A 16,350-nucleotide genomic window follows, 5' to 3' on the forward strand; every position below is an offset into this window, starting at 1 on the left:
GTCATGATGCTGCTACTAAAATTTGAATCATAGTAACACTGATCATGTAATGTGTTACATTATATGTGTTTACAGCTAGTTACCAAATAGTGCAGCTCCACTTTGGTTGATTATTAAAATATTTATTTCTTCTTGTTTCAATTTCGAGTGCTTCTTTAGATCAAGTATAAATGTTAGAAAAGTGAGAACTGGCACACTTCCCTGTGGACTGTTCCTGGTTTCTTTAGGTTCAAGAAAACACAGTGGTGCGTGCAATGTCAGTGCTTAAAACTGTGCTGCCTGCGCCGAACTTAGAAACTGTAGCATTTTATCTAGGTGTGAACACGATCTCTCTGGACAAACAAGGAAGCCGAAGCTGTCCACACATGAATAAATACAACCAAGTGTTTTGTCAGCAGGCTAATTGTCAAAGCAGCTTTTGAGAAGGAGTGTAATTACTATGTAATCGGAGAGCTGTCAGAAAGAACTGCTAAGCAGTCATCATCTGTATGATGATCTGCCATCTGTAGCAATGTCTGCAGGAGAGAGAGGGAGAGAGAAGAGGAGAGATGGAAAAACAGTAATGTGAAGCTGCTCGCATTCACTGCTCACCGATGGAATCAACTTTCTAAGTGTATTTACAAATCATACGTTAGAAATGAATGGCAGAGATTTTAAGCACAATGCGAGCTGATGAATGCCTATATGGCTGTGTAGGAGCACATTATGTGTGGGTAAATGGAATGTCTGTTTCTATAATGCAATAATTATGTAATCCCTGAAATATTGGTTACATCCCGATTCCCCTGCTAAGAAATGGCTTAAAAGAAATTTCTGTCTTTGATCAGACAGAAAGTCAGGAGAAGAGTGGGCAAGGCTGCAAAAGCACTGAAGGTACTCTGGCAGGAAATATGATGGAATTCACACAGCTGCTGCTGCTTCTTCTTCTTCTTCTTCTTTTTTTTCCCTCAAAACCCCCAGTCCCTGAAAATTGCCAACTCTCTTTGCAGAGTAAATCCCCAAAACTCACCTAGGGCAAGGTTGTTCTAATGGTTCCAAATTCCACTGGGTACTGCCCCCCAACCCCCCAGCCCCTCCCCATTACGAAACACCACCCTCACTCCACCTTCAGGGCTTCTCAGTGAAAAGCTGCTGTCTTTTTTCACTACTAAAGAATACTGCTGTCTTCAACAGCTGAGGTGAAAAGAAATGTAGCCATTGATGAGAAAGAATTTATTGATTTTGAACATCCTACCTAGTCTAGATGGCTTGTTTTATCATAGAGTCCATTTATTATTCATTTCACATAAAAGTCAATCTGGGATTTTTTTTAAGTGATCTCCCATTTTTAACAGTATGTTTTCTGAATTTCAATCAAGCAGAGTGAAGGTTCTGCATTTTATTTTCATGTTTCTGTTTTTTTCATTGTTTCTTTTTGCATTTTTTCTGTAATTGTAAATATTCCTCTGTGCGTATATAGAAAGTAAGCAGAATACCTTAAGCAGTAATAGAAAAGCTACGGCCTCCATAAGTTATCTGTGATCTGTTTTGATGGAATTCTTGTGATGCACACATACTGCAATTTTTCTATTGGAGAAGGGCAAGCCAGTCAAAGCAAATGCCCTTTCAATTCCATTAGCAGATGCATCAGTCTCTTAATGGAGAGTAAAATGGCACAAGACCTTTTGCAGTACTTATACAATGAATATGAAAAGGCTTTCACTAAGGCTGCCAAGCTTAGTGGGTGCAAAACGGCTTTTAATTGTGTCCCAACTCAGTGTTGGAACATTATGCGCTGTATTCCAGGCTTGTCAATGCTTTAATCAAACAAATATATTTTCAAAGGATGAACATCATAGAAACCTAATTGGTCTAAATGCCCCAGTATCAAGAAGGGGTATGAAACAGATTCTAGAAAATGTAGCGATAGCTTAACTCAGCTTACTGACAGTGATAGCCTCTGTTACAGTTATTCAGAATGGACCAAATCTGTGAACAGACACATCTAAGCTGTTTTAGATTGTCTGCTTACCGAGCAAAAAATGTCTTCTATAAAAACTGTGTAGGGGTGTCGTCCTAGACTTTTCTGGTTCACTAATACCGCTCAGTGCACTTTTCTCTTGTAAACACACTGCAGTAGGAAAGTCTTCAGATCACAAACTTCTAAAAACAGAGTATTAAAAGAAATTAAAAACAAAGATCCACCCTCGTTGGTGTTTATGCAAATATGCAGGGGCTTCATAAATCTACATTTGATACAGCAAGCGTCATTAAGATGAGAATGAGTCTGTCATTTCAGCACTTGCATGCAGTATTAATCACAAAGGTCCTTTTAAACCATGTTGCTGATGGAGATGATGACAAGCTGAAGTTGAGGAATTATGCAAAGGAGGCATCCGTCTTGATCTGATTTCAAAGCAAAGCCCCATAAACCACACAGCTGTTTCATCTGCCTTTCTAGTCACTAAGTCTTCACATTAAAGGGCAGCTTAATTCCCCCTGTGTCTTGATGGAAGACAATGCCAGGTTTCTTAAAGGGTCATTGTTTTAGTTTGCTTCTTCTTTTTTTTTTTTAAACACACAGTCCAACATCTGCTAGGCCGTGGATAATGTAAATGAAATTGCTATGGCACCATAAGCCCATAATTTAGCATGGTTTGCTTTTCAAGCCTTCAACTCTGACAGTGAAGTTCACAGAGAATGTGCAGTGGACTGCTACTCTCCTGCTACCACTTTTTCCTCATTGGTTAACATGGAATCAGAAGGAGAGAGGGTGTCTCAGACCATGTCCTGAGTGAAATTGGATTCAAACTCACATCTCAAATTAGAGACCAGAAACCATTGCACCTCACACTACTCCCATATAAGAACACCTACTGTGTGCAGCGAAATTGATCACGTGAAAAAAAAAGTATGTGTTGTTATGACCTATACATACAGCCTAGGATTTCAGAATGTTCTGACTTGAAAGGCTCGATAGTATATGAAATGTAGCATGCTATTAAAATGTTGATTCTTATAATAAAATACAGACAAGTCTCTTTTAGAAGCTCACCATTTGATCTTAACCAGACAAAGGTTAAGGGGATGACATATGTTTGCATAATTAAAGTCCACACAGAGTTGTGTTTCAGATATAAACACTTAAAAGAGCATAACGCTGGGATATATCTCAGTGCAATTCTTCAAAGAGTTAGGTGGTCAATAGGGTTACTCCCTAGATTTATACTGTGTATGTGCTGATATAGAGAGATGCTATTTCATCAAGCTTCCCAAGGCTGTCGCTTCTCCCTCGGTGTGACATCGAGAATCTGGTATATTTACCACATTTTGAGACAGTTTTTGGCACTTTCTGTTTAGGTAATCCATTGTTTTTTGTTCAGTGGCTGCTACATCTGTCTTTGTAACAGGCACCTCAGTGGATTGTAGCACAGCAGCCTTGTAGCAGTTTGTAAAGCACTGCATAGGATGCAGCTTAATGTAGTTCATGGGGTTTTATGTTCTCTTAGTTCATTGTGGGATTATACATTCAAATGCTGCATGACAAATCCTACTCCTTTGAAGGTTTGGGGAATTTTGTGTTTACTGAGCACTTTGCTTAGCATGTGCTATGAGATTTTAAAAAAATGAAACAGCTTATTTTCATGTTATAGTTCAGGCATGCCTTTAACATGTTGAATCATCAGAAATTGATTCAGGAGTAATCAAACTGATGACAGAGGAAGTGTTCAGACTCGAGGCTCATCTTTTTGCTTACTGTGGTGGCACTGCTCCCAAAAACCATAATCCACCTGCGCTGCGTACCACATTTTTATGGGTTTGAAGTAAGTTCCATTTTCAAACTCTCAGGGTAAGTTGCAAAATAAACAAGAGTAATTAAGGCATTGAAATAAAGATTTGTTCAGATCTCCCATGTGCAGTATTTATAATGTGTAACGGTAGGACAGATTGTTTTTACGAACTGATTTTAGTGAAATATTTAATTTGATTGTTTGGAGATTAGATTCAGCTTCGTTAAAATCTTTTTGTAGTCACTAAAAAGTAACGTGCCTACGTTTTGCTTTTTAAAATAATACTTTCTTGCTGTAAACATTTCACTTGCTTCCGCGTTAGATACTTCCTTGTGTTATCGTCTGATTGTCCCCTCAGCTGCATTCTCCTTTCCTGCTCATTGACATTTCACTGGTACACTGGTGCATGCTGATTACATGAAAGTGCTTCTGCTGGAAAGTGGAGCTCACGGGTGCTGCAGGCTCATACAGTGGAATTAGACCCAAAGGTGAAGTAAAACCAGCCAGTGTTGATAGATAATCCACATTTCTATTAGCCTACTTAGCACTTTTCTAATAGAGCCCATAGTCTAGCCTGGGAGATGAGTGGGCTGCTGTGTTTTTCGTTATTACTAAGTCATGTCAACCATATATTTTTTAAAATACTCATACTGTAGCTGATCTTAGGCAATTAGTGTTCCAAACTGACTTTGAATGTGGTGATGTCAGGTGATGAGAGGCTTGTGTTTGATTGGATTTGATAAAACTCTAATCATGGGCCACAAAAAGGAGAAAAAACCAACCTTCATCTGTGTCTGATGATTTGCTTTTATGGACTTTACAGCCACATGCTGATGCTATGTAATTGCAGTCAGGAATTAATTAAATTTTGATTGGCCTTCTGAACCAGCATTGTGGACTCTTGTCACTACTGATTCTGCTCTGTCACGTCCATCTGTGTAACTTTGTGTCTAGCTGTCTATGTGAAGACCTACCTCCTCGTTTGTGTGTCTAAAGATGAAAGTGATGTTCTTGGAAATTATAATATTAAAAAGCCATGTGTATGTGTGTATGTAGGTGCACGTTGCTACTGCATGTAAAAAAAGCCTAACGTTTTTTTTTCCTGTTTTTACTTACTTGAAGATTTTTCCTTGCTGTGAATGGCTTTCATGTTTCCTCTGAGCTATATGGAACTAAATGGCTCATTTGCCAGAACTGAATAGGTTGTTTTATGCATAGGGTTGCACACTGAAAAGTGAAAGCACATAGACAAGGATGCAAATTGCTTGGTCATTAAAGGATCCTTTCAAAATGATGACTTGAGTCCTTTCAATGAAGCTGTTCCTTGCAGCCAACAGCGCAGATTTTGATCCTTGTGTACATTGTTGAGTAAGCAAAGGTTAAATCATACGCTGAAAATCAGTGTTCATGTGCTGTATATTTAAACTCATAGGCTTCTAGGCTTCATAAAAAATCATGCTGTCAGTGCAAAAACAACAGGAGCTCCTAAAAAACAAAAAAACACAACTCCCGACTTTTTCAATATTCTTCAGGCTCTCTGTAAGGCAAGAAAGACGATACCCATTTGGGGCTCATTGGAGCAAATCAGAATTGTCAGCACTGTGGGTTTTTACCTTTTAAACAGGGAAGATGGATAGATAATCACCACATGCCATTCTGGGGGCCAATTACACAGCTTTGTGTGAAATTGGAAAACCTGTTCTCTCAGAGCTCTAATGGATGTTCTGGTCATTAGTTATTTGAGAGTCTTCTCTGGCTGTAATCAAACATGAAACATTGCGTTAAGCGCCCATAAAAGAACAGCTGCCTCTCTAAGTGACCTTCTGTTTAAGAGAACCCAACTGTCAGCCATGTGGCGTTTTGTGACAATTATTATGTGTATCGCCATAAAAGCACTTCTTATTTCCTGTTTTTTTGCAGTGGTTGCATCTCATTTTAATGTCTTGCTCTCGGTTGTATTTACCTTTCTGGGTCTGTTAAGTGGCACTGTGCTGTCATAGCTCGCATATAAGGCAAATGCATAATCTTACCCATCTGCTCTCTCTTCGCAGTCGCGTCGCTTCAGTCTGGGTGTAATTTTAATCAGCAAAATAAATAATTTATTATTTAGATTTTCCCACTATTAGGGATACTTAAACTCCTATGCTGATGCCTGTTTTTCTCTCTCCTCCTCTCCAGGTGACCATCTGTCAAATCAGCAAGCTCCACCTCCTCTGCCACCAGCTCCACCCCCACACAGGCAACACCCCTCCATCACTTCCCTGAGCCGCAGCTCACTGGCCAATCAAAGGAGCCCGAGTCCACCACCCACAGCCGGCCTGGCGGCTGACTTGCAGAGTACGGCGGAATGCGTCCAGCTGCAGGACAGCTGGGTCCTGGGCAGCAATGTGGCCCTGGAGAGCAGGTGAGTGAACCATGGTGACCTACAACAGAACTGAAAGATTCAGGTCCAGATGTTATACTTGATGTATTTTCACCACTTTACATGCTGCATTTTTCATTTGAAAAGTGAGGGAAGTGGAAGTTGGCATATCTGTGTGCTGCGTGTTGAATTTTAATGCTTTTTTTTGGTCACGTGTTTCATGTGTCCTAAATCTGGTGACCTGTCTCATTAATCCACTGGCCTGTTTGATGTGCTTTTAAGACATCAGCCCATATTTCTAAAACTTACAGTCAGAGTTACCAGTCACTCAGTCTGTCATTAATGAACCAGCAGTTTGGTTTTTGTTGCCAAAAATGAGCTTTATATTTGTGTTTTTATGCTTTCTGCACATCTTTGTGATCATTTTAATGATCTGCACGGACCCATATACACGATCAGCGGTGGAAGAAGGCACTGAATACATGGCAGTCTTAGTAGATGATAGTCTTGTTGGTAGCTTGCATCTTCCCCAAGACAACAGCGGGGACTCCAACAGCCGAGGCCATGGAACACACTGAGAATTTCACAACACAGATTTTTAATAGCTGATGATTTTATCAATGTTTTGGTGCCATTCCTACAAACATGAGATGGTCACTCTATAATTTAAGGATTTCTCGACCAATTTTTAAAGTGATATTACACTGACACATGTTCATGACATAATATAGTTCCCTATATACCAGTTCATCACATTTCTACACTTTGTATGAATCTAAAGGGGTGCTTGCTAAGTCGGAGAGACACAATGAGAAGGAAAATACATGATTAGGGAGAAGTATGTGAATATCTCTGAACTTGACAGTTATAACCAGAGAGGCCATAACTTAACAAGAAACTTGGTAAGCAGAGAGTGTGTTATACCAAAATCTGCTGCGCAAGACACTACTTTGTCATAAGAGCCACTGCCAAGTTTTCCCCCTGAAACATTAGTTACATCTTTCTTAATCAGTGAGCTCAAAATATCCTGGCTAATGAAGTGTGGTACATTGCGCTGTGACTCAGAAATGGCCTAGAGTAGATGATTGCATTCTAGCCTGATATTTCACTGGCACAGCGTCCCCTTTCTGAGGCTCAGATGAATGTAAACTTTGAATTTTGCGTGTGGCAGCATGGGGTAACAATCTCCTATGATCTGACTGAATCAATTGGGATACGTGGTGACAGTCTCACTTTCTTGGGAAGATGTGGTGATTGAATACTAACCGCTCAATGACCTTGAGCTGTCTTAGCTGTATCGACAAAACAATATGTGCACACCTATCATCAGCTGAGGCATAAATCACTATCACCACAGTGGACTCTAAATCAAGTGCTTGTCAGTGGGTGGGAACAGGGGGTTGCCGAGAACCAACTGGGCCAAAAGGGAAGACCCGGTTCAGCACATAATTACAGATGTCAAGAAAACCACCAGGTTGGGAAATGTAAACAGAAGCTCAAGAAAGTATTCATTAGGCAGCCTTCAGGGGGTTTTGGGGCTGCAAAGTCCTGGCACAGCACATAAGAAGGTGGCCCAGAGTACCACAGGGATATGAATCTCTTTTGATTCCTCAACAGTGACTTGAATTTTATTTCTGATGGAGCGTAGTAGACGTGGCCATATGCGCAGACAATAAATAATTCTGTACAAGGCAGTTGATTAAAAAAGTGTCAAGTATAAATCATAATGTTATGATCTTGTTTAATATATTTCCTGTGACATCAAGACCTCCTTGAAAATAAAGCACTCATTTGACAGCATTAGCTACTTTTACAGCAATTAGCCGTAATGAATTTTGTGTGTGTAACCTCCCATAAAAGTGTTGGGCTTCAAAGCACGAGTGCACTAATTTGACTCAATACCAACTAGCTTTCACAATGAATAGCTTTCAGTGTTCTTTAAAATGAGTGAAGTGCTGCACTCAGTAACTACTGCTGTAACTCCTGCTCATTATTATATGGTGAGCGAATATCACTGATCCCACTGTGATTATGCTGCCAAAGCTGTGTTAAAAATCAGAGTTTGATTTTGCCTCATTTACTCCAGCAGTTTAAACATATTAAACATATACATTAAGCAGATAAAGAAAAATTAAAATGAAACAGTCATCAATTTGTTTTACAACTTGAACCCAGCTATAATTTGTAAAGGAAAAATATTATCATATCCTTTTCAAATAACTGTATAAATGTATTCGAGGTGAGCTTTTGTGCTAGGATCGTGTAATGTAAAGTGCTCAATTAGCTGACAAGTGCATGTTCAGCTTTATATTCGCTGTTATTCTGAGGAGCTAAGGAGACATTCAGATCCTTTAAAAAAGTGTGGAGTAGTTTTAATAAGCCCCCCAGGTTTTCCTCTTACTCGTGACTTGGCTTCACTTTTCTGTGTAATATTTTCAATTAGAAATATTCAATTGAATTTCATTGTAAAAGGAACTGTCATGTCTCTTAAGAGACTGGTGTACATCTGGAGTAATTATTCTTGAGCAGTGCTTAATCATTTGGGTGATATGGTATCAGTAATGTTGATGCCTTTATGGTGTAAGCTATAAGCTCTGTGTGTGTTCCACTGTAGAAAAGACATGAAGGTGTCTGCTTTCCTAAATGTCCTTTGGAGGAAGTTTCAACATTTTTAGCACTCCATTTCAATGAGATTCAAGTAGAAAAGTCGTTATGACATTTGAGGATGATTCCTTTGAAGGCCAGCATAGCCACACGTTGCAGTTATAAATGTACTGTCAATCCTCATTGGATTCATGGGAGTCCTTTGGTGAAATGAAATTATGTCTCTGCTCTAAAATCATCATGTGTCCCTCAGATACTGCATTTTCCTCATGGAAAATGTACTAGAATTGTTCTCGGGGGTGAAAAAGAACTGCAGAAGTAATCCAAGAGGATTTGGTTTAAGCGTGTGCGTGCGGAGTTGTTTGTGTGGGACGTACATGTAAATCATAACTCAGACAGTCATGCTTCAGATAACAAAGGAGAAAGGGAACTTTTTTTTGTTCTTGTACAACAGCCACTGTGTCATGATTGCACCAGAACTGATTAGTCATGTGTAAGACACCAGCCAACTAGCCTTTTGGAAGAGAAAGGAGCATGCAGCGATGGCTGGTTACCTGCCAAAATGGATGGTGGTGTAGACAAAGTGGTAATCCTCAAGACATTTTTTTCTTTTTCTGCATGTTTTGCTTTTTATTTATTTTGCCAACATCATTGGTGCCAAGCACATTTCTGTGGTGTTTCCAGGTTTCTGCATTATTTCCCTCTAGCCTTTATTTTAGACTAGTCTATAAACAACTGCTGCTGGTGGTGCTGCCACTGTGGCTGGCAAAATGTAGTGCATCTTTTTTAAACATGAACAGTGTTACATTATAAGGAAAACTAGATTCATCTAAAAGACACATTATAAATGTAACCTTATTGGAAGGAACCACAAATATATCTCAAAACTGGGTTTCATGCAGACTGTCTCAGACATGCTGTTATGCTATAAAAAACACATCATTGTATACATAAACCCTAAGCTATCAAACCTATTCAGATTCACTAAATACGATAAAATCCATGTGCATGTCTGGTGGAGTGACTCAAGATGGAACCATGCTGATCAATGGCAAAAAAGTGTGGTGACGCAAAAATACATTCACAGTGCAGAGCTAGCTCTAACAGATTAGCACTTGCTTGCACACCCACTGTTGAGAGGGCAGGTGCTAATCTGGAGGAGAGACCATAACTGCAGCAAGTGTGAAAACAAGTCACCGCAATGCCAACTCACATCTGTAGTCTTTTTTTGGCCGTATTTAAAGCAGCCTGATTATTCCAGCTCTCACCTTGAAATGCTAATGCTAATACTGAAAGCGGCTAATGGCCAGATTACATATTCGCAGGGCTTCGATTTACATTGTTTCTAATGTGCTCTCTCACCCCGACAGCTGGAGGTTAGCCGTAGACAAATCCACCCACTCACTGTTTAGTCTTTTGTCCTCTATGAGGATTTTTTCAAATGTCATCATGATGACAAGCAATGTTGTGAGAGCAGAGGAGACCAGGCTGGCTGCTGCTTTTGTGTTTTCGGGCATCTCAATGGGACAGACAGGCGTGCACACAAACACACTGCGATCACACTGACACACAGCCATTCACTCGCTCTCTATCCCTTTCAGTCTCACACTCTCTTGATTGTCTCTTTTCCCTCTCGCTCACTCACAACACACCACATTGCTATCACTGGGGCTGGCTGGATTAGCATAGTAATGTGCCTTGTTGCATCACACTGGCTGTAATCAATTACAGCCGGTCATCCGGTGTCTATAGCTGCAGACATTTACACTAGTCTGCTGTTTGTTAATCATGTCCAACAGCATTTCATCTTTAGACCCCTTCAGTCTGCTCTTTAGAGAAAAGTGCGGGCAAACATGAAAACCATCAGCACTAGAATTACTGAAAACGCCAAGTTCAATAAATGTCCGATATAAGAATTAGTCTTGGTAAGGCTGGTGCACACACATTCTAACAACTTTCAGACTGACCCTGCATTCTCAAGTACGAAGCAAAGAGGGATTTAACTGATGCAAGTATACCTGATTTTACAGTTTTAAACCACTAATGGATGTGCCATATGTTCTTGGTAATTATACACTGATTAGCCTCAACACTAAAACCACTGACAGGTGAAGTGAATAACACTGATTATCTCCTTACAATGACATCTGTCAGGGGCTGGATATATTGGGCAGCGAGCGTACAGTTCGTCAAGCCGATGTGTTGGAAGGAGGAAAAATGGGCAAGTCTGAAGATCTCTGAATTTTGACAAGGGCTAATTTGTGATGCCAAGAAAACTGAGTCAGAGCATCTCAAAAACAGCAAGTCTTGTTAGGATTTCTGGCATGTAGTGGTTAGTAACTACCAAAGGTTGTCTATGGAGGCACACGTGGTGAAACTGCTCCAGGGAGCCCATAGTGATCGCACAAAAAAAAAGCTATTGTAGTACAAACTGCAGAAAATTGTAATGATGGCTATGATAGAAAGTTGTCAAAACACACAGTGTGTGTCTACTGTTGAAAGTACCTGCAGTTGGCACCGTGGAGTGTGCATGCTTGTTTTTTGCCTAGAGGAGAGATGGCCGCAAGGTTTGTACTGTGGAAAGAAGAGCCAGTGCTAGTATTCGTGTGGATGTTACTTGGACATTAAAAATGGGTCTAAACATTGGTGCAGATGACATATATCCCTTCTTGGCAACAGTATTTACTGATGGCAGCGGCCATTATCAGCAGGATAATGCACTCTGTGACACGGTAAAAATTGTTCAGAAGCAGTTTGAGGAACATGACAGAGATTTTGAACTGTCATGTCGGCTCACATCGACTTGACCCGACCTTCAAATTACCAAGATCTCAATCCGATCAGGCATCTGTGGGTTTTGTTGGAAAAACAAGTCAGATCTATGGAAGCCCCATCTTGCGACTTATAGGACTTAAAGGATCTGCAGCTAAGGTCTTGGTTCCAGTTACCACAAGACATCTTAAGAGGTCTTTTGGAGTCAATGCCTTGACGGATCAGAGGTGTTTTGGCAGCACTAAGGGGGCTTGCATACTGTTAGGCTGCTGGTTTTACTGGTGTGGCAGATCTGTGAAGGTAGATTTGCTTTATTCAGTCAGTTAATCAACTAAACATTGTAAATATCTATACCATTTTGTTTGATTTGTCTAGTAGTTGCTAAAAATGATACTTTGTGTATTTGTTTTTAGTGTCTAGTAGTAGTAGTGAATGATTAGAGAATGAGAGTGAGAGTGAAAATATAATGTATTCATAGCATTGCCCAAATAAAGGACACACAGATTTACTGCATTCATTTAGAGGCAAAACTGTCTCCAGATCATCTGCCTAACTTGCAATGGGTGTTCACCTTCCTCAGATAGAGTACATAACCCTTTCAGCACACACATACACGTCCATGTCTCTTTCTGTCTACCTCATCAGATTGCATCCACTTACACTTAACTCCCCCGATAGCCGTGTCTGTTTGCCTGCGTGTCTGACTACACGTCTGCCGCCTCCAACGTTGTGCAATTTTTGACCTCAATTCATACCCAACTGCATATTATAGAGTCTGCCGCAGCTACAGTACAGATTGTTCCAGACTGAGTGGTCTGAACTTCTCTTGGTTGCAGATGCCCGGTGCATTGTCATTCCAACAGTGAAACCTCATAACCTTTAAATGGAATCCCTGTCTGATCACAATGGCACGTGTCAATTGAATCATTGAGGAGCCAGACGATACAAATCTGACATTTGTTCTTTTAGTCAAGAATTGATCAGTGGAGGTTTTACCTCAGAGATATGCTCATAGGAGAAACAAGAAACCTGAAATATCAGCGGCACCGCTGAAATACAAGAACTGCATTGTGGTGATGATGATGTGTCCTCCTGTCACATGTGTAAAATCTGTACGCCACTAATCAACTTTACTTAGAGACTAATATTCAGTCTGGAAAAAGAAGAATGCAGCAAAAGATGAAAGAATAATTTTTAGGGGCATTGAGAGCTTCCCTGAACTATGTAGCCATGTGTTCATATTATATAATCAGCCAAAGTCTGATTATTATTAGTAAGTGTTACGACATGGATTTTCAGTCTTTAACTGCTCGACTTCAGATTTTTCGCTCAATTAGCCATTCTCAAGCTCTTTAGTACAGAATCACAGTCAGGATTAAAACAGCCTTTACAAAACTTACATTTGAGACTTCACAGATGCCGCACAAATAATTGATGAGCAAACACGGGTTTATCGGTTTATTGGTGTGTTGAAATTAGTGGTTACCGTGGCAACCAACTCCTCCAGGAGAATCTACATAACACATTAAATACGACTTGTGGAAAACATTGTGTAGGACTTTTAGCAGAATGTGAGAATAAGAAAGCAAATCTGTGCATTCTCTTGCCCTTGGTCTGTGAAATTTGACTAATTTAGCACATTTGTTCAAACTGGTATTTAAATAACTTTTTTTTTGTCTTATGTAAGTCGTCGTTTGCTTGGGAGCCTGCATTTTATTACTATATCAGTTTAGATGTTTGTATTTAATGTATTGTTTTAGTGTTTTATGCAGTTTGTTTTTTTCTCATAATCTTACAGCACTTAAGCACAAGATGGCCGATTTCCAGTTGATATTAGGTGGTACAATATGGCTATTTTCAGGTGTAATTTTGTGTGTTACAGGTGTGGGTGACTCATTCATGTATGAGTAAAGAAAGTGTTCATAAAGAGAAAAATCATAAATGAAGCTGTTAAGTATTTTCTGGAGTGCTAAACTACTTGGGGTGCCTTACATCTAGAGTTTACAATACTGGTGTGAAAAAAACATGTTATCAATTTTCTAACTGTATTCTTCTTTATTTTAACAAAAAACGGGCATTGCAATAAGATTATACAGTTGAGGATTGGAAGAACATTTTCAATGCATGGTCAATCTGTCCAATTTCCCTGGCTGTCCACATAAGCCTGAAGGCATTTAGGTATTAATCTCTAAGTAGTGGCAAGAGTGGCAACAAGGCTTAATTCATTTACTTAAGAGCTTTTCACGTGGGGTTTAAAAGTTAATAGGACGATCACTCCGTAGTGCATTTGATTAAACCCTCTTAATTACCCCAGGTATAATGGGCTATTAGCAAAGGCCCAGTTGTAAAAGGGCAAGTGGGAGATGATTGTTTTTATGAGGTACTTCTTGTTCACCTTTTCCAATGTCAGGATTATACAGGATAGTAGATTATAACCCAGTTCCTCCTGTGGTGTGAGCCATGGGGAGTTGTAGCATTGCTGGGTATATTGAATTTTGATGATTCTTTATGCGTTTAACTATGTAAGTTTCATTTGGAACTGTATATGACTATTGGAGGCACACTGGACACAAAACCAGTAGCAATCTGGGACATTTTGTCAAAGATAACCACATGATAACTGTGTGAGGTAGAACCACTGACTTAATAATGCTGTTTTTTTGTTTTTGTTTTTCTACAGGCACTTTCTTTTTAAAACGGGCACAGGGACGACACCTTTCTTTGGCGCAGCAGCCCCTGGGTACACCATGGCAACGGGGACTGTTTACTCCACACCTGCGCGCCCTTTGCCCAGAAACAGCCTGTCCAGGGGGGCTTTCAAGTTTAAGAAGTCCCCTAAACATTGCTCCTGGAAATGCACCGCCCTGATTGCTGTAGGCATAGCTGTGGTTCTGTCCATCATTCTCTGCTACTGCATAGGTAAGGCTAAGATAAACATAAATTGCGTTGTGAAATCAGAAACAGTTTTTCATGATTAATCTCCAAATGCACAGCTCTGTTCACAACTTAATTAGCTTCTTTTTTTTTGGTTTGTTAGGTTTTTTTTGTCAAGAATGTACCTTTTTTCAACAAAAGTTATATATTGCTGTTTAGGTTGAGAATAAAGAGTATAAAAGAAGAAAGAATGAAGGGAAATGTACAATTTTAACCCCAGACATGATGCCTTGATCATGATTCTTATATTTTTCCAGTTCAGCCTTAGCTTTAAAAATGCATCATGACTATGTGGCTAATTAAATTCTTAGTAAGGGATTATTACATATGTACCTTACCAAATCTATTTTACAATTTAAATGCATGCTTCTTAAAATATGTGTTAAACAGAATATAACTAAACTCTGCTCCTGTCTCTTCACAGACAGACCTTTAAATTGAACTATTTTGTTGTCTGTGTTTAATGTCTGAATTTTGACAGCATCTTTTCAGTGCCCTATTATGTAATTAGTAATGTAATGATAGCTCTTTACCAACAGCCACACAGCAGCGGCACAGGTTGGGTCAGGTGGGAAGACAAAAATAGGAATATGGAAGATCGTGGACATTTGTATCACAGCTTTGGTCTCATTTTCAGTTGTGTTACTTACCTTATTTAAAACTAATTGAAATTTTAAAAGCTAAAAGAGCCACATGGCATTGGTTTCAAGGAATTTAGTTCTGATGCCTGAAGTGTTTCTTTATGTCACAATCATAGACACACCTCGTCTTAATTTCACAATGTATGTTCCCTATAAAATGTGCACGTCTTATCAGTTCAATACTTCTGCTATAGCAGCTTTTTAAATTCGCTTCTCTTCCAAACGTATCCTCCACACACTCGAGTACTCACAATGTTGTGCTGCTGATCCGTTTGGAAAGAGTTCAGCAGGTGAAAATGTAATCTTTAAATTGCTCATATTACCCGCTACTCTGGGCTGAACATCTTCACTGAGGTCTAAAAACAAGATTTCCCCCTTGATTCTCTGAAATAGCAATTAAGAGCAGATTCAGCCTGAAAATCCTAGCATCCACTGACAATATTTTTTTGGAACCATATATTGTTTATCGTGCACATATTTACACTGTTAGATGCCAACTGTTCTCATATTTGTAAATTTTAAATGAACCAACCATCTAGCCAGACAAAATGAAGTTTACCCCAAGCTTTGGTTAAAAATATTGCCACTGCATAGTTTTTGTTATTGCCTGACATTGCATGTCACCTGATTACATGAAAAGCAATTGTTTTTGTGCCAAGAGCAATGTCTGTCTTTCTATTGTAAGGAGAAAAAATATGACTCTGTCATCTTCATTGACATTTGACAACCTTCAGACAAGCCATTTGGTCAAATGGAACAAATGAGAGGCAAGCTGGCTAGTGTGAATGGAGATGGCATGCCTCTTAATCTCAATGAAGTTTGATCTCTGCCAGGAATATTGCTATTTCACTGCCTTCTCCTTTTTGCAGCAATTGCAGACGTCGCGATATGATTCAGTATCTGACTAAGTCAGATATGCAGACATGCCATCAGTACACTTTCCAGCAAGACATTCATACTTGTTTCCCATTGACAGGGGGGTGTGCATCACCCTCATGCTTCTGATCCCCATCTCACAGGCCGACAGGCCTTTCATATCTTTGGGGGTTTCTGTTAAAACGCAGGCATGGAGGGAGCTTCAAATGGCACAGATGGCAACGTCAGAATGGAACAAGTTTGGGAGCTAAACTCTTTTAACAAAGGAAGCAGTTCTAAACTCTTGAAATTTAACCTTGGTCCACAAAGCCTTTGTTGCACTACAACTAAAACTCGTCTATACTGTCAAACAGGAAATGCTTTTGTCTTGGTCAGGAAGATAAACTAATGC

The 16,350-nt window shown here is 39.6% G+C and overlaps 1 protein-coding gene across 5 annotated transcripts in view; it reads left to right on the top strand.

The window, feature by feature from the left end:
• LOC146392881 (teneurin-3) overlaps positions 1–16,350 on the top strand; it is a 136,068-nt gene that overhangs the window by 53,411 nt on the left and 66,307 nt on the right. For all 5 annotated transcript variants that reach the window (XM_084954843.1, XM_084954835.1, XM_084954861.1 and 2 more), the window contains exons 5-6: positions 5,949–6,174; positions 14,189–14,427. In XM_084954843.1, the coding sequence (XP_084810969.1) occupies positions 5,949–6,174; positions 14,189–14,427 (465 nt within the window). The remainder of the gene's footprint in view (positions 1–5,948; positions 6,175–14,188; positions 14,428–16,350) is intronic.

The sequence above is a fragment of the Perissodus microlepis genome, chromosome 2, assembly GCF_051167445.1.
Source record: "Perissodus microlepis isolate ML-2025 ecotype Zambia chromosome 2, ASM5116744v1, whole genome shotgun sequence".
Classification (NCBI taxonomy): domain Eukaryota; kingdom Metazoa; phylum Chordata; class Actinopteri; order Cichliformes; family Cichlidae; genus Perissodus; species Perissodus microlepis.